Consider the following 18,282-nt stretch of genomic DNA (forward strand, 5'->3'; position numbering starts at 1 on the left):
AAAAGTGTTTATTTTTTAGGTCTCAAAGATGTGTCGGCCTACGTTCATTTTCCATGGGTTAATGAGAAACCAAATGCATCAAAACAGGAACATTTCAGCAACTTGGACAGCACCATAACAAACGAGCCCACTTAAATACAGTGCATGAATTTTAACAGAACAACCAGCTCATGTTTTCTACCTACATTAGTGGGGAAGACACAAGCACAATCTAAGCTTTGCATTTTGTTCAAACCAGTGAAAAAAAAAACAAAAAAAAAAAAACACAACCACAACAAAGAACAGAAAATTGGCACCAGGGGAAGGGGTTTAAGGCGGTCAATTGTACTTTTATGATTCCCTTGCAACTCAATCACAAATATCTCATTTGAAAGTATGTCAAAAGTAAGAGGGAAACAACAGAATTCATTCCCAACATCGTATCTTATTATTATTATGATTTTTTTTTTTTTTTTTTTTTTTTTTTTACACATTATGCAAAATTATTGCATCTATATATGAGAAGGATGATATATACTATATAAGGATATTAAGTCTAGAAGTAGAAAAAGAAGGGAAACTATTTCTACTCGAGAAAAAATCTAATCATGAACTATATCTAAAAAGAGTAGCTCTGCCATCTATCTGAATATCATGAACAAATACCTATAAAATAAAGTATTTCAGCACCTTGGACAGCACAAACCAAAGAACACATTTATGGTATGTGCATTTATATTACCACAGCAACCACACCACATAAACTTTGTATTAACAGTAAAAACAAATATAAGTACAAGTTATACTTTTTATTGGGGTTTTGTTCGTGTAACTACTACGTCTTTTTTTTTTTTTTTTTTCAGCGCAGCTGCGTCAATATTACTTTAAAAAACGGACAAATTTTAAAATACCAAGAGAAATGCGATCCATACCTTCTCTGTACTGGGTAAAGTCTGTGTCCTGGTGAAAGTGTCTCCTCCATTAATACTGATCAGTTCCGCATCTACAGGAGGAAACGGGGCGGGGAAAACCACTACGTCGCTCTTGAGTGTGTCTGAGCTGAAGCACACGTCATACTGCTGAGTGGATTTGGAGTAGGACCAGCTCCCGTCAGGGTGGGTGGTGATCATGGGGGCGCTGTACCTGCTGAAAGAGCTCTCTGTCCTGTGACATCTCACTGCTATTAACGTGATGAGGCTGAGCAGAAAGATGACTGACACCGCCACAATGGCGATGAGCAGGTACAGGTTTAAATCTGAGAAGCTGTCCTCCTTTATGGGCACATGTCTGAACTGAGTCTGAATGTCCGCTGTGCTCTCCACCACCACTACATCAATAGACACAGTGGCGGACAGGGAGGGCTCTCCGTTATCACACACCAGCACCACCAAGGGGTGACTTTTCAGGTCATTGTCACTCATCCTCCTCTTGGTGCGGATCTCTCCGGTGCTGGTCCCGATCCGGAACAGGTTATTCCCTTTGGGCTCAGTCAGGTGATAAGAAAGCAGCGCGTTGTACCCAGAGTCTGCGTCTACAGCCCTGATCTTTGCCACAAAGTAGCCCGCTTCAGCGGAATAGGGGATGCTCTCACTGTTAACGGAGCCGTGCTCAGAATAGGGCGCCAGGATCGTGGGGCTATTGTCATTTTCATCCAGAATAAAAACGTTCACAGTCACGTTGCTGTTGAGTGGAGGGACACCAGAGTCTGTGGCCTGGACCTTAAACTGAAACGTTTTCAGCTCCTCAAAGTTAAAAGACTGAAGACTCACTATGTCCCCTGTGTCTGAGTTAATATTAATGACTGATGATGCGGGAACATTATTTTTACCACTATTTAACAAACTGTAAGATACTTTGGCGTTGTCAGTTGAATCTAAATCTGACGACGTGAGCGTGTAAATGACAGAGCCTATCTGACTGTTCTCTTTCACATAAATATTGATCACAGGTTCCTGAAAGCGTGGCGGGTTGTCATTAACATCCGCAACTTTCACCTGAATGACACTGGCACTGGACAGTGATGGCGTCCCTTCGTCTGCGGCTACAATTGAAATGTTATACTCAGACACAGCCTCTCTATCCAGAGGACCATCCACCAACAAGGAATAATAGTTTTTATAGTTACGGTTTAGTTTAAATGGAGCAGCTCCCACTATTTTACAATCAGTCAGTCCGTTTTTTCCTCCATCTCTGTCAGTAATAGTTATCATGGCAACAGCCGTGCCTATTTCAGCATCTTCCTTCACAGGACTCATCATTGAAGTAACTGAAATTTCTGGAGCGTTGTCATTTACATCTATAACCTCGACTAAAACTTTCCCATGGGCAAGACGCGGAGGCACGCCTTTGTCTCGCACCTGAACACGGATCTCATACGCCTGGTTCTCCTCATAATCAATATCACCTTTGACTGTAATCTCACCAGTATTTGTGTTTATAGTGAACTTTTCGTTGGGATTAAAAAGATCGCTTTCTACAAACGAGTACACAAGCTGAGCATTGACGCCTTCGTCTAAATCTGTAGCGGTCAGAGTTAACAGTGTTGTGCCCATAACGGCATTTTCAATAACCTGGGTTTTGTAAAGGTTCTTACTAAATTCAGGCGTATTATCATTCACATCTAAAACAATAATCTTCAGATGTACAGTTCCGGTTTTAGCTGGTTTTGCTCCATCTATAGCCGACAAAGTGAGGTCAATAACAGATTGTTTTTCTCGATCCAGTGTTTTCTGCAACACGAGCTCAGCGGTGACGCTTTGGTCACCAGCATCCTGCACATCCAACGAGAAATACTCGTTTGGGCTTAATTTATATGTCTTTACTGAATTACTGCCTTCATCTGCGTCACGAGCAGCGGGGAGAGGGCGCTTTTCGCCAGCATATGAGGATTCGAACATTTCAATGGTATACAGTTCTTTAATAAAACTCGGAACATTGTCATTTATATCAAGAATAACTATCTCAATCCTGTGTAAACCATGTGGATTATTTACAATCGCTTCTACATTCAAAACGCACTTTACCGCATTGGGACAAAGCTCTTCTCGGTCTATTCTTTCGTTGACAAAAAGAATTCCACTTTTCCTGTTTATATCAAAATACTCCTTATCACGAGAAGAGGTGATGCGAAGCCCCGTTATTTCTAGTTGCTGTAAATTCAGTTTTAAATCTTTCGTGATATTTCCAACCGTGGTCCCTTTCTCCGCCTCCTCTAAAATGGAATAAGATATCTGTGCTGCAGAACCGCTCCATAGACAAAGCAGAGTGAAGCACAGCGTCCATAGATGAGCCCATTGTTCTAGATCCGCCATTGTGGGAAAAGTCAAGTTATAATCCAAGTTTTGTGTCTTGTATCATTCCTTTCAGAAAAAAATATTCGCGCATTCAGTTCCCCATGTTTCTCCAGTATTTGCAGAACGGTGTCCGAACTCTGTTATCACAAAGAAGAACCTGATTATGACGTTCATGAAAAGGATGGGCTCTGGGGGCGGGGATATTAACGCGTCACTGATAAAATTTGTCCTGGTCTCTAGCGACATCTAGTGTTCTAACTAATGGATAACTAATTTTTCTGTTCATCAAAATCATCAGTTTAAAAAAAAAAAGTATGTTCGCAACCGTGTAATATGTTTTACCGTGAAGAAAATGAGTGGGATGTTGCTTGAGGTTTTCTTACATAAATTTGGAAAGGACACATGGGAAAATTCCAAAGGAAAGACAAAGGGAAAAGTGTATATTCATAAACACAAACAAAAGTGTTATTTATTTATTTTTTTTTAGAACTCAAATATGTGTAGGTCTACGCTCATTTCCCATGGGTTAATGAGAAATCAAATGCACCAAAAGATGAACATTTCAGCACCTTGGAGAGCACCACCAGCTCATGTTCTCTACCTACATTAGTTGGAAAGATAAAAGCACAACCTACGCTTTGCCTTTTGTTCAAATGGCTGTTTTAATTGATTATCTTTCGGGGATTGACAAGCAACAGCGTCCGACCACAACAAAGAACAGAAAATTGGAAACAGGGAAAGGGATAAAAGGCGGTCAGTTGCACAATTTCTGTTCCCTTGCGAAGGGACCACAATCATCTAATTTAAAAGTGTATCAAAAGTAAGAGGGAAACAACAGAACACATTCCCAACATAATTCTTTTTACACGTTATAATGAAAGAATGCATCTAGTTATGAGTAGAATGACATGTATTATATAAGGGCTTTAAGTCTCCAAGGAAAAACAATAGGAAAAATATTTTTGTTTGCGAGAAAATCTATTTTATTGTTCTGTGTAAAAATATTAGGTCTGCTATATATCAGAATATCGTGATTAAATACCTGCAAAATCAAGTATTTCAGGACCTTGGACAGCACATGGCTAAATAACGTATTTACATTATGCGCCTTTACATTAAAAAAGCATCCAAAGTAAAACATAAATAAATAATAATCATCATCATCATAATCATCATCATCCTCATCATCATCATCAGCATCCTGATCATCATCATCACCATCATCATAATCATAATCATAATAAATAATTGTAATAGCGGTTTATAAAACAGAAGCAAAGTTTATCCCCTTTATTAAGCTTGTGTTTGTGTATCTACTTCGACGAATTTGTTCAGCTCAACTGGCTCAAGAATATTTTAACAAAGTGACAAATAAAAAAACAAAAAAAACAATAGAAATGCGATTCATACCTTCTCTGTACTGGGTAAAGTCTGTGTCCTGGTGAAAGTGTCTCCTCCATTAATACTGATCAGTTCCGCATCTACAGGAGGAAACGGGGCGGGGAAAACCACTACGTCGCTCTTGAGTGTGTCTGAGCTGAAGCACACGTCATACTGCTGAGTGGATTTGGAGTAGGACCAGCTCCCGTCAGGGTGGGTGGTGATCATGGGGGCGCTGTACCTGCTGAAAGAGCTCTCTGTCCTGTGACATCTCACTGCTATTAACGTGATGAGGCTGAGCAGAAAGATGACTGACACCGCCACAATGGCGATGAGCAGGTACAGGTTTAAATCCGAGAAGCTGTCCTCCTTTATGGGCACATGTCTGAACTGAGTCTGAATGTCCGCTGTGCTCTCCACCACCACTACATCAATAGACACAGTGGCGGACAGGGAGGGCTCTCCGTTATCACACACCAGCACCACCAAGGGGTGACTTTTCAGGTCATTGTCACTCATCCTCCTCTTGGTGCGGATCTCTCCGGTGCTGGTCCCGATCCGGAACAGGTTGTTCCCTTTGGGCTCAGTCAGGTGATAAGAAAGCAGCGCGTTGTACCCAGAGTCTGCGTCTACAGCCCTGATCTTTGCCACAAAGTAGCCCGCTTCAGCGGAATAGGGGATGCTCTCACTGTTAACGGAGCCGTGCTCAGAATAGGGCGCCAGGATCGTGGGACTATTGTCATTTTCATCCAGAATAAAAACGTTCACAGTCACGTTGCTGCTGAGCGGAGGGACACCAGAGTCTGTGGCCTGGACCTTAAACTGAAACGTTTTCAGCTCCTCAAAGTTAAAAGTCTGGAGACTCACTATGTCTCCTGTGTCTGAGTTAATATTAATGACTGATGATGCGGGAACATTATTTTTACCACTATTTAACAAACTGTAAGATACTTTGGCGTTGTCAGTTGAATCTAAATCTGACGACGTGAGCGTGTAAATGACAGAGCCTATCTGACTGTTCTCTTTCACATAAATATTGATCACAGGTTCCTGAAAGCGTGGCGGGTTGTCATTAACATCCGCAACTTTCACCTGAATGACACTGGCACTGGACAGTGATGGCGTCCCTTCGTCTGCGGCTACAATTGAAATGTTATACTCAGACACAGCCTCTCTATCCAGAGGACCATCCACCAACAAGGAATAATAGTTCTTATAGTTACGGTTTAGTTTAAATGGAGCCGCTCCCACTATTTTACAATCAGTCAGTCCGTTTTTTCCTCCATCTCTGTCAGTAATAGTTATCATGGCAACAGCCGTGCCTATTTCAGCATCTTCCTTCACAGGACTCATCATTGAGGTAACTGAAATTTCTGGAGCATTGTCATTTACATCTATAACCTCGACTAAAACTTTCCCATGGGCAAGACGCGGAGGCACGCCTTTGTCTCGCACCTGAACACGGATCTCATACGCTTGGTTCTCCTCATAATCAATATCACCTTTGACTGTAATCTCACCAGTATTTGTGTTTATAGTGAACTTTTCATCAGATTTAAAGCGTCCTCTGTCTGCAAATGAGTACACAAGCTGAGCATTAACACCTTCGTCTAAATCTGTAGCGGTCAGAGTTAACAGTGTTGTGCCCATAACGGCATTTTCAACAACCTGGGTTTTATAAAGGCTTTTACTAAACACAGGTGAATTATCATTCACATCCAAGATATTAATCCTTAGGTCTAATGTTCCGGTTTTAGCTGGTTTTGCTCCATCTATAGCCGACAAAGTGAGATCAATTACAGACTGTTTTTCTCGATCCAGTGTTTTCTGCAACACGAGCTCAGCGGTGACGCGTTGGTCACCAGCATCCTGCACATCCAACGAGAAATACTCGTTTGGGCTTAATTTATATGTTTTTACTGAGTTACTACCTAAATCTGCGTCATGCGCCACTGGTAATGGATGCTTTTCTCCAACATACGAGGATTCGTACAAGTCTATTGTATATATTTCTTCAGTGAAAACGGGAACATTATCATTTATATCAAGAATAACAACTTCAATCCTGTGTAAACCATGTGGATTATTTACAATCGCTTCTACATTCAAAACGCACTTTACCGCATTGGGACAAAGCTCTTCTCGGTCTATTCTTTCGTTGACAAAAAGAATTCCACTTTTCCTGTTTATATCAAAATACTCCTTATCACGAGCAGAGGTGATACGAAGCCCCGTTATTTCTAGTTGCTGTAAATTCAGTTTTAAATCTTTAGTGATGTTTCCAACCGTGGTCCCTTTCTCCGCCTCCTCTAAAATGGAATAAGATATCTGTGCTGCAGAACCGCTCCATAGACAAAGCAGAGTGAAGCACAGCGTCCATAGATGAGCCCATTGTTCTACATCCGCCATTGTGGGAAAAGTCAAGTTATAATCCAAGTTCTGTGTCGTGTATCATTCCTTTCAGAAAATATATGTCCACTTAGTTCCCCCTCTTTCTCGGATAATTGCACAACGGCGTCCGAACGCTGTTTTTACAAAGAAGAACCTGATTATGACGTTCATGAAAAGGATGGGCTCTGGGGGCGGGGATATTAACACGTCACTGATATTATTTGTCCTGGTCTCTAACGACATCTTGTGTTCTAACTAATGCATAACACATTTTTCTGTTCATCAAAATCAGCAGTTAAAAAAAACTGTATGTTCCAAATAGTGTGATAGGCCTATGTTTCACCGAGTATAAAATGAGTGGGAGTGTTCCTTGATATTTTATTACATACATTTGGAAAGGACACATTGGAAAATAGCAAAGGAAGGACAATGGGATAATAAATATATTCATGAACACAAAGAAAAAAGTACTTATGTTTTAGGTCTCAAAGGCATGTAGGCATACTGTCATTTCCCATGGGTTAATGTGAAATCAAATGCACCAAAACATGAACATTTCATCACCTTGGACAGCACCATAACAAATGAGCACACTTAAATACAGTGCATGCATTTTAACACAATAACCAACTTTTGTTTTCTGTCTGCCTTAGAGGGAAAGATACAAGCACAAACTATGCTTTGGATTTTGCTCAAACCAGTGAAAAAATGATGGCAGTTTTAGTCTATCTTTCTGGGATTTTCAACCAACAGCGTCCGACCACAACAAAGAACAGAATATTGGCACCAGGGGAAGGGATAAAGGGAGGTCAGTTGTACTATTTCTGTTCCCTTGCGAATGGACCACAAATATGTAATATGAAAGTCTATCAAAAGTAAGAGTAAAACAACAGAATACATTCCCACCATCATATTATTATTATTATTATTATTATTATTATTATTTTGTTTTATTTTATTTTATTATTATTATTTTTAAACATGATGAAAAAAATATTGCATCTATATAGGAGAAGGATGAAATATACTAGATAAAGACATTAAGTCTACAAGTAGAAAAAGAAGGAAAACTATTTTTATTTGGTACAAAAAAATTATTCATATATGCTATCTATCTGAATATTGTGAATAAATACCTATAAAATCAAGTATTTCAGCATCTTGGACAGCACAAAGCGAAAGAATACATTTATAGTATGTGCATTTATATTACCACAGCAACCACATCATCTAAATTTTGTTTAAAAAAAAAAAAAAGTAAAAACAAATATAGGTACAACTTATACTTTTTATTAGGGTTTTCTTTCTGTAACTACTACGTCATTTTTTTTCAGCACAACGGGCTCATTAATACTTTAACAAACGGACAAATTTTAAAATACCAATAGAAAAGCGATTCATACCTTCTCTGTACTGGGTAAAGTCTGTGTCCTGGTGAAAGTGTCTCCTCCATTAATACTGATCAGTTCTGCATCTACAGGAGGAAACGGGGCGGGGAAAACCACTACGTCGCTCTTGAGTGTGTCTGAGCTGAAGCACACGTCATACTGCTGAGTGGATTTGGAGTAGGACCAGCTCCCGTCAGGGTGGGTGGTGATCATGGGGGCGCTGTACCTGCTGAAAGAGCTCTCTGTCCTGTGACATCTCACTGCTATTAACGTGATGAGGCTGAGCAGAAAGATGACTGACACCGCCACAATGGCGATGAGCAGGTACAGGTTTAAATCCGAGAAGCTGTCCTCCTTTATGGGCACATGTCTGAACTGAGTCTGAATGTCCGCTGTGCTCTCCACCACCACTACATCAATAGACACAGTGGCGGACAGGGAGGGCTCTCCGTTATCACACACCAGCACCACCAAGGGGTGACTTTTCAGGTCATTGTCACTCATCCTCCTCTTGGTGCGGATCTCTCCGGTGCTGGTCCCGATCCGGAACAGGTTGTTCCCTTTGGGCTCAGTCAGGTGATAAGAAAGCAGCGCGTTGTACCCAGAGTCTGCGTCTACAGCCCTGATCTTTGCCACAAAGTAGCCCGCTTCAGCGGAATAGGGGATGCTCTCACTGTTAACAGAGCCGTGCTCAGAATAGGGCGCCAGGATCGTGGGGCTATTGTCATTTTCATCTAGAATAAAAACGTTCACAGTCACGTTGCTGCTGAGCAGAGGGACACCAGAGTCTGTGGCCTGGACCTTAAACTGAAACGTTTTCAGCTCCTCAAAGTTAAAAGTCTGGAGACTCACTATGTCTCCTGTGTCTGAGTTAATATTTATGACTGATGATGCGGGAACATTATTTTTACCACTATTTAACAAACTGTAAGATACTTTGGCGTTGTCAGTTGAATCTAAATCTGACGACGTGAGCGTATAAATGACAGAGCCTATCTGACTGTTCTCTTTCACATAAATATTGATCACAGGTTCCTGAAAGCGTGGCGGGTTGTCATTAACATCCGCAACTTTCACCTGAATGACACTGGCACTGGACAGTGATGGCGTCCCTTCGTCTGCGGCTACAATTGAAATGTTATACTCAGACACAGCCTCTCTATCCAGAGGACCATCCACCAACAAGGAATAATAGTTTTTATAGTTACGGTTTAGTTTAAATGGAGCAGCTCCCACTATTTTACAATCAGTCAGTCCATTTTTTCCTCCATCTCTGTCAGTAATAGTTATCATGGCAACAGCCGTGCCTATTTCAGCATCTTCCTTCACAGGACTCATCATTGAAGTAACTGAAATTTCTGGAGCGTTGTCATTTACATCTATAACCTCGACTAAAACTTTCCCACGGGCGAGACGCGGAGGCACGCCTTTGTCTCGCACCTGAACCCGGATCTCATACGCCTGGTTCTCCTCATAATCAATATCACCGTTGACTGTAATCTCACCAGTATTCGTGTTTAAAGTGAACTTTTCGTCAGGATTAAATCGCTCACTCTCTGCAAACGAGTACACAAGCTGAGCATTGACGCCTTCGTCTAAATCCGTAGCGGTCAGAGTTAACAGTGTTGTGCCCATAATGGCATTTTCAGCAACCTGGGTTTTATAAAGGCTTTTACTGAATACAGGTGGATTATCATTCACATCCAAAACAATAATCTTCAGCTGTACAGTTCCGGTTTTAGCTGGTTTTGCTCCATCTATAGCCGACAAAGTGAGGTCAATAAGAGAGTGTTTTTCTCGATCCAGTGTTTTCTGCAACACGAGCTCAGCGGTGACGCTTTTGTCACCAGCATCCTGCACATCCAACGAGAAATACTCGTTTGGGCTTAATTTATACGTCTTTACTGAATTAGTACCTTCATCTGCGTCATGAGCAGCTGGTAAAGGATGTTTTTCACCAACATACGAGGATTCGAATATTTCAACTGTGTACAGTTCTTTAATAAAACTCGGAACATTGTCATTTATATCAAGAATAACTATCTCAATCCTGTGTAAACCATGTGGATTATTTACAATCGCTTCTACATTCAAAACGCACTTTACCGCATTGGGACAAAGCTCTTCTCGGTCTATTCTTTCGTTGACAAAAAGAATTCCACTTTTCCTGTTTATATCAAAATACTCCTTATCACGAGCAGAGGTGATGCGAAGCCCCGTTATTTCTAGTTGCTGTAAATTCAGTTTTAAATCTTTAGTGATATTTCCAACCGTGGTCCCTTTCTCCGCCTCCTCTAAAATGGAATAAGATATCTGTGCTGCAGAACCGCTCCATAGACAAAGCAGAGTGAAGCACAGCGTCCATAGATGAGTCCATTGTTCTAGATCCGCCATTGTGGGAAAAGCAAAGTTATAATCCAAGTTTTGTGTCTTGTATCATTCCTTTCAGAAAAATATTCGCGCATTCAGTTCCCCATGTTTCTCCAGTATTTGCAGAACGGTGTCCGAACTCTGTTTTCACAAAGAAGAACCTGATTATGACGTTCATGAAAAGGATGGGCTCTGGGGGCGGGGATATTAACACGTCACTGATAAAATTTGTCCTGGTCTCTAGCGACATCTAGTGTTCTAACTAATGGATAACTAATTTTTCTGTTCAACAAAATCATCATTTTAAAAAAAAATGTATGTTCACAACCGTGTAATATGTTTTACCGTGAAGAAAATGAGTGGGAATGTCGCTTGAGGTTTTCTTACATAAATTTGGAAAGGACACATGGGAAAATTCCAAAGGAAGGACAAAGGGAAAAGTGTACATAACCAAACACAAACAAAAGTGCTATTTTTTAAGAACTCAAATATGTGTAGGTCTACGCTCATTTCCCATGGGTTAATGAGAAATCAAATGCACCAAAACAGGAACATTTCAGCACCTTGGACAGCACCATGACAAACGAGCACACTTAAATCTATTGTATGTATTTTAACACAACAACCAGCTCATGTTTTCTACCTACATTAGTTGGAAAGATAAAAGCACAACCTACGCTTTGCCTTTTGTACAAATGTCTGTTTTAATCGATTATCTTTCGTGGATTGACAAGTAACAGCGTCCGACCACAACAAAGAACAGAAAATTGGAAACAGGGAAAGGGATAAAAGGCGGTCAGTTGCACAATTTCTGTTCCCTTGCGAAGGGACCACAATCATCTAATTTAAAAGTGTATCAAAAGTAAGAGGGAAACAACAGAACACATTCCTAACATTATATTTTTTTTACACGTTATAAAGAAAGAATGCATCTAGTTATGAGTAGAATGACATGTAGTATATAAGGGCTTTAAGTCTCCAATGAAAAACAGTAGGAAAACTATTTTTGTTTGCGAGAAAATCTATTTTATTGTTCTGTGTAAAAATATTAGGTTTGCTATATATCAGAATATCGTGATTAAATACCTGCAAAATCAAGTATTTCAGGACCTTGGACAGCACATGGCTAAAGAACGTATTTACATTATGCGCCTTTACATTAAAAAAGCAACCAAAGTAAAACATAAATAACTAATAATAATAATCATCATCATCATCATCATCATCATCATCATCATCCTCATCATCTAATAATCATCATAATCATAATCATAATAAAATGTTTGTAATAGCGGTTTATAAAAGAGAAGCAAAGTTTATCTCCTTTATTAAGCTTGTTTTTGTGTATCTACTTCTACGTATTTTTTCAGCACAACTGGCTCAAGAATATTTTAACAAAGTGACCAATTTTAAAAGAACAATAGAAATGTGATTCATACCTTCTCTGTACTGGGTAAAGTCTGTGTCCTGGTGAAAGTGTCTCCTCCATTAATACTGATCAGTTCTGCATCTACAGGAGGAAACGGGGCGGGGAAAACCACTACGTCGCTCTTGAGTGTGTCTGAGCTGAAGCACACGTCATACTGCTGAGTGGATTTGGAGTAGGACCAGCTCCCGTCAGGGTGGGTGGTGATCATGGGGGCGCTGTACCTGCTGAAAGAGCTCTCTGTCCTGTGACATCTCACTGCTATTAACGTGATGAGGCTGAGCAGAAAGATGACTGACACCGCCACAATGGCGATGAGCAGGTACAGGTTTAAATCCGAGAAGCTGTCCTCCTTTATGGGCACATGTCTGAACTGAGTCTGAATGTCCGCTGTGCTCTCCACCACCACTACATCAATAGACACAGTGGCGGACAGGGAGGGCTCTCCGTTATCACACACCAGCACCACCAAGGGGTGACTTTTCAGGTCATTGTCACTCATCCTCCTCTTGGTGCGGATCTCTCCGGTGCTGGTCCCGATCCGGAACAGGTTGTTCCCTTTGGGCTCAGTCAGGTGATAAGAAAGCAGCGCGTTGTAGCCAGAGTCTGCGTCTACAGCCCTTATCTTTGCCACAAAGTAGCCCGCTTCAGCGGAATAGGGTATGCTCTCACTGTTAACAGAGCCGTGCTCAGAATAGGGCGCCAGGATCGTGGGGCTATTGTCATTTTCATCCAGAATAAAAACGTTCACAGTCACGTTGCTGCTGAGCGGAGGGACACCAGAGTCTGTGGCCTGGACCTTAAACTGAAACGTTTTGAGCTCCTCAAAGTTAAAAGACTGTAGCGTGACTATGTCCCCTGTGTCTGAGTTAATATTCACCATCGTGGACAGGTGCAGAAACTCACCTGGATTTTTCAAGAGAGAATAAGTTACGTGACCGTTTTGATCAACGTCAGGGTCAGCTGCTGTTACTGTTTTAATGACTGACCCCACTGCACTGTTCTCCTTTAGATAGACGTTTACCAGACTTTCTGTGAACACGGGACTGTTATCATTGACATCTGACACGCGCACAGTTATAAGGCTCGTGCTGGTCAGAGGTGGGCTGCCTTCATCAATGGCAGTGATGCTAATATTATACTGAGGAGTGCTTTCTCTGTCTAAAGGGCCGTTCACCACCAGTGAATAGTAATTCTTATAATTAGTCTCGAGTTTAAAGGGGACATTATTGTTTATACGACACTGGACCTGCCCGTTTTTACCTCCATCTTTGTCAGAGACTGACACCAGCGCAATGGCGGAGCCGAAAGACGCGTCTTCTTTGACCGTGTTCATCAAAGATTTAACAGAGATTTCAGGCGCGTTGTCATTTACATCTAACACTTCGATCAAAAGCTTTGCGTGTGAACTCATTGGAGATGTGGCTCTATCACGAGCCTGGACCCTGATCTCAAATGCAGCATTTTCTTCAAAGTCAATATTCATTTTGTTTGTCACTAGTCCAGTTTTCTCGTCTATTTCAAAAACATCTATTTGTTTACCTCTTCCTGCTCTGCTCAGAGAATACAGCACCTCTCCGTTTAGGCCTTCGTCCAGATCTGTCGCATTAAACGTGATGATTGACGTTCCTATTTTAACGTTTTCATAAATAGTGGCTTTATATAAACTTTGACTAAAAATTGGAGCATTATCGTTTATGTCTAACACATTGATTACTACCTGCATTGTTCCGGATTTAGCGGGCGTTCCTCCATCAAACGCTGTCAGTGTTAGTGTGATTAAAGACTGTTTTTCTCGATCTAAAACTTTCTGCAGTTGTAATTCTGGGATTGACATTTCTCCTTTCTGGACCGCAAGGGAAAAGAACTCATTTTCGCTTAATCTATACGAATTTACAGCATTTTTACCAACGTCTGCGTCATCGGCCGATTGAAGGGGGTATTTTGTCCCTGGTGCTGTGTTTTCAGTTATGTTGATATTCTCTATTGCAGATTGAAAATGTGGAGCATTGTCATTCACATCTATTATTTTAACTTGAATCCTATACAATTTCAATGGGTTGTTTAACACTGCCTCAACATTGAGCGAACATGTTGACTCACTGTCGCACAGCTCTTCTCGGTCTATCCTCTCATTAACGTACAGGACACCAGTCTTCAGATTTGCATCAAAATATTTCTGGTTAGATGCAGATACAATCTGAAAATTACGCGAATGCAATTCTTGTGAGTTAAGATTAAGATCTTTAACAATATTTCCCACAAACGTCCCGATGTTCACCTCCTCTGAGACAGTGTAAGAGAGATGTCCAAAAACCGATGTCCAGTAACAATCCAACAACGTCACCCAGAGATAAATCCTCACGGAGCTCAGTGTGCACAGAAAAAACATTATTCCACCACGGAAGGCGCGCACTGGACTGGTAAAACAAAACTATATTCACTACAAGGTCTAGGGTAAAAGCACCGAACAGGAACACAAGATCATTTAGAGACATCCAGGAGGGCCATTCTTTTGTCGTCTGAAGTGTCTTTGTAACAACGCCCAGAAAAAGATTCATCTTTTAAAAATGGGAGGAGCGCGACTCTTCTGAAATAGTAGTGGTCTATACTGCCCTCGTGTGGAGATTTCGCACAACTACGCCTACACAAACGGACGATGAAAAACAGTCAGAGAGCAAAAAATGTTTTATATTGACAAACAAAAATGACGTACAGAATAAACACACTCAGACTGTTGATCTCATCCCATGTCAGTAAATTATACTACTACTGTTATTATTATTATTATTATTATTAGTAGTAGTAGTAGTAGTAGTAGTAGTAGTAGTAGTAGTAGTAGTAGTAGTAGTAGTAGTAGTAGTAGTAGTAGTAGTAGTAGTAGTAGTAGTAGTAGTAGTAGTAGTAAAAGTAGTAGTAGTATACAGTAATAAGTTATAGCAATTAGGATGAAGAATAAATATTAGGTACAGATTTCCTTTGGGAGATGATGTTCACACTTCAGTCCCATGCTCAGCGACGTTTGCTGTAGCCCATGGACAAGTTTTAAACTTTCATATAAACTAAATCATTGTATTTCAAATGTATAAACTTTAAAAGTAACCTGTGATGAATATAGAAAAGAGTTAACGTATGAGATGGCTTTACAAAAGCAAGACTCGGGTAACCCATTTTCAGGACCTTGTTTAATTCCATCTGCCATGTGCTGTAGTCCGCAACAGCAAAACAAACATGATTATGGCATATCCTCTAGCTAACTTATACCTTAGTGTCAAAATATTTCTGAATGAACTCTTTAAAAACGTACAGCCAACGGTCTTGCTTACACAAATTTTAAAAATATAAAATGCTTCATGGGAATCTGACGCTCGAAATTAGAACAAAGAGCTGAAATAATACATATAAAATATATTACACAAGTCAATGGACGCACCTTTATCAGGCAAATGCCTATATTTAATATGGTGCAACAAAACAAATCTATTTGGCTATTAAGTCAAAGTAGGAAAAAAACTGTAAGAAATTGGGGACGGAATGTCCTTACCTTCTCTGCTGTGGGTAAAGTCTGTGTCCTGGTGAAAGTGTCTCCTCCATTAATACTGATCAGTTCTGCATCTACAGGAGGAAACGGGGCGGGGAAAACCACTACGTCGCTCTTGAGTGTGTCTGAGCTGAAGCACACGTCATACTGCTGAGTGGATTTGGAGTAGGACCAGCTCCGTCAGGGTGGGTGGTGATCATGGGGGCGCTGTACCTGCTGAAAGAGCTCTCTGTCCTGTGACATCTCACTGCTATTAACGTGATGAGGCTGAGCAGAAAGATGACTGACACCGCCACAATGGCGATGAGCAGGTACAGGTTTAAATCCGAGAAGCTGTCCTCCTTTATGGGCACATGTCTGAACTGAGTCTGAATGTCCGCTGTGCTCTCCACCACCACTACATCAATAGACACAGTGGCGGACAGGGAGGGCTCTCCGTTATCACACACCAGCACCACCAAGGGGTGACTTTTCAGGTCATTGTCACTCATCCTCCTCTTGGTGCGGATCTCTCCGGTGCTGGTCCCGATCCGGAACAGGTTGTTCCCTTTGGGCTCAGTCAGGTGATAAGAAAGCAGCGCGTTGTACCCAGAGTCTGCGTCTACAGCCCTGATCTTTGCCACAAAGTAGCCCGCTTCAGCGGAATAGGGGATGCTCTCACTGTTAACGGAGCCGTGCTCAGAATAGGGCGCCAGGATCGTGGGGCTATTGTCATTTTCATCCAGAATAAAAACGTTCACAGTCACGTTGCTGCTGAGCGGAGGGACACCAGAGTCTGTGGCCTGGACCTTAAACTGAAACGTTTTCAGCTCCTCAAAGTTAAAAGTCTGGAGACTCACTATGTCTCCTGTGTCTGAGTTTATATTAATGACTGATGATGCGGGGACATTATTTTTACCACTATTTAACAAACTGTAAGATACTTTGGCGTTGTCAGTTGAATCTAAATCTGACGACGTGAGCGTGTAAATGACAGAGCCTATCTGACTGTTCTCTTTCACATAAATATTGATCACAGGTTCCTGAAAGCGTGGCGGGTTGTCATTAACATCCGCAACTTTCACCTGAATGACACTGGCACTGGACAGTGATGGCGTCCCTTCGTCTGCGGCTACAATTGAAATGTTATACTCAGACACAGCCTCTCTATCCAGAGGACCATCCACCAACAAGGAATAATAGTTTTTATAGTTACGGTTTAGTTTAAATGGAGCAGCTCCCACTATTTTACAATCAGTCAGTCCGTTTTTTCCTCCATCTCTGTCAGTAATAGTTATCATGGCAACAGCCGTGCCTGTTTCAGCATCTTCCTTCACAGGACTCATCATTGAGGTAACTGAAATTTCTGGAGCGTTGTCATTTACATCTATAACCTCGACTAAAACTTTCCCATGGGCAAGACGCGGAGGCACGCCTTTGTCTCGCACCTGAACACGGATCTCATACGCCTGGTTCTCCTCATAATCAATATCACCTTTGACTGTAATCTCACCAGAATTTGAATTTATGGTGAACTTTTCATCAGATTTAAAACGTCCTCTATCTGCAAACGCGTACACAAGCTGAGCATTAAGGCCTTCGTCTAAATCCGTAGCGGTCAGAGTTAACAGTGTTGTGCCCATAACGGCATTTTCAACAACCTGGGTTTTATAAAGGCTTTTACTGAATACAGGTGAATTATCATTCACATCTAACACATTAATCTTGAGCTGGACTGTCCCAGTTTTAGCTGGTTTTGCTCCATCTATAGCCGACAAAGTGAGGTCAATTACTGACTGTTTTTCTCGATCCAGTGTTTTCTGCAACACGAGCTCAGCGGTGACGCTTTTGTCACCAGCATCCTGCACATCCAACGAGAAATACTCGTTTGGGCTTAATTTATACGTCTTTACTGAATTAGTACCTTCATCTGCGTCATGGGCCACTGGTAAAGGATGTTTGTCGCCAAGAAATGAAGACTCTGGCATGTCAATTGAAAATTCTTTTTCCATAAATATTGGAACATTGTCATTTACATCAAGAATAACTACCTCAATCCTGTGTAAACCATGTGGATTATTTACAATCGCTTCTACATTCAAAACGCACTTTACCGCATTGGGACAAAGCTCTTCTCGGTCTATTCTTTCGTTGACAAAAAGAACACCACTTTTCCTGTTTATATCAAAATACTCCTTGTCACGAGCAGAGGTGATGCGAAGCCCCGTTATTTCTAGTTGCTGTAAATTCAGTTTTAAATCTTTAGTGATATTTCCAACCGTGGTCCCTTTCTCCGCCTCCTCTAAAATGGAATAAGATATCTGTGCTGCAGAACCGCTCCATAGACAAAGCAGAGTGAAGCACAGCGTCCATAGATGAGTCCATTGTCCTACATCCGCCATTGTGGGAAAAGCGAAGTTATAATCCAAGTTCTGTGTCTTGTATCATTCCTTTCAGAAAATATAGGCCCATTTAGTTCCCCACTTTTCTCCAGTATTTGCAGAACGGCGTCCGAACGCTGTTTTCACAAAGAAG

General features: G+C 41.2%; 4 protein-coding genes across 4 annotated transcripts in view; all 4 read right to left on the reverse strand.

Annotated features, from left to right (window-relative positions):
- The window catches only part of LOC117377535 (protocadherin alpha-8-like), a 37,827-nt gene extending 26,875 nt beyond the window's left edge, over positions 1-10,952 (reverse strand). The window contains exon 1 of the mRNA XM_055224824.1: positions 8,447-10,952. Coding sequence (XP_055080799.1) covers positions 8,447-10,825 — 2,379 coding nt within the window. The 5' untranslated portion in view covers positions 10,826-10,952. The remainder of the gene's footprint in view (positions 1-8,446) is intronic.
- Positions 882-7,061, reverse strand: LOC117377981 (cadherin-related tumor suppressor-like). The gene is made up of 2 exons (XM_033974520.1): positions 4,683-7,061; positions 882-3,326 (listed from the first exon to the last, which is right to left on the reverse strand). Exons 1-2 carry the CDS (start codon positions 7,059-7,061, stop codon positions 882-884), a joined length of 4,824 nt encoding a protein of 1,607 aa, XP_033830411.1.
- Positions 10,953-12,234: 1,282 nt separating the features above from the next.
- On the reverse strand, positions 12,235-14,619 carry LOC117377538 (protocadherin alpha-3-like). Its single transcript, XM_033973982.2, has one exon. The coding sequence runs from the start codon at positions 14,617-14,619 to the stop codon at positions 12,235-12,237; it is 2,385 nt and encodes a 794-aa protein (XP_033829873.1).
- Positions 14,620-15,872: 1,253 nt separating this feature from the next.
- LOC117377983 (protocadherin alpha-2-like) lies at positions 15,873-17,735 on the reverse strand. Its single transcript, XM_033974522.2, has one exon. The coding sequence runs from the start codon at positions 17,733-17,735 to the stop codon at positions 15,873-15,875; it is 1,863 nt and encodes a 620-aa protein (XP_033830413.2).
- Positions 17,736-18,282: the final 547 nt, after the last annotated feature.

The sequence above is a fragment of the Periophthalmus magnuspinnatus genome, chromosome 10 (genome assembly GCF_009829125.3).
Source record: "Periophthalmus magnuspinnatus isolate fPerMag1 chromosome 10, fPerMag1.2.pri, whole genome shotgun sequence".
Classification (NCBI taxonomy): Eukaryota; Metazoa; Chordata; class Actinopteri; order Gobiiformes; family Gobiidae; genus Periophthalmus; species Periophthalmus magnuspinnatus.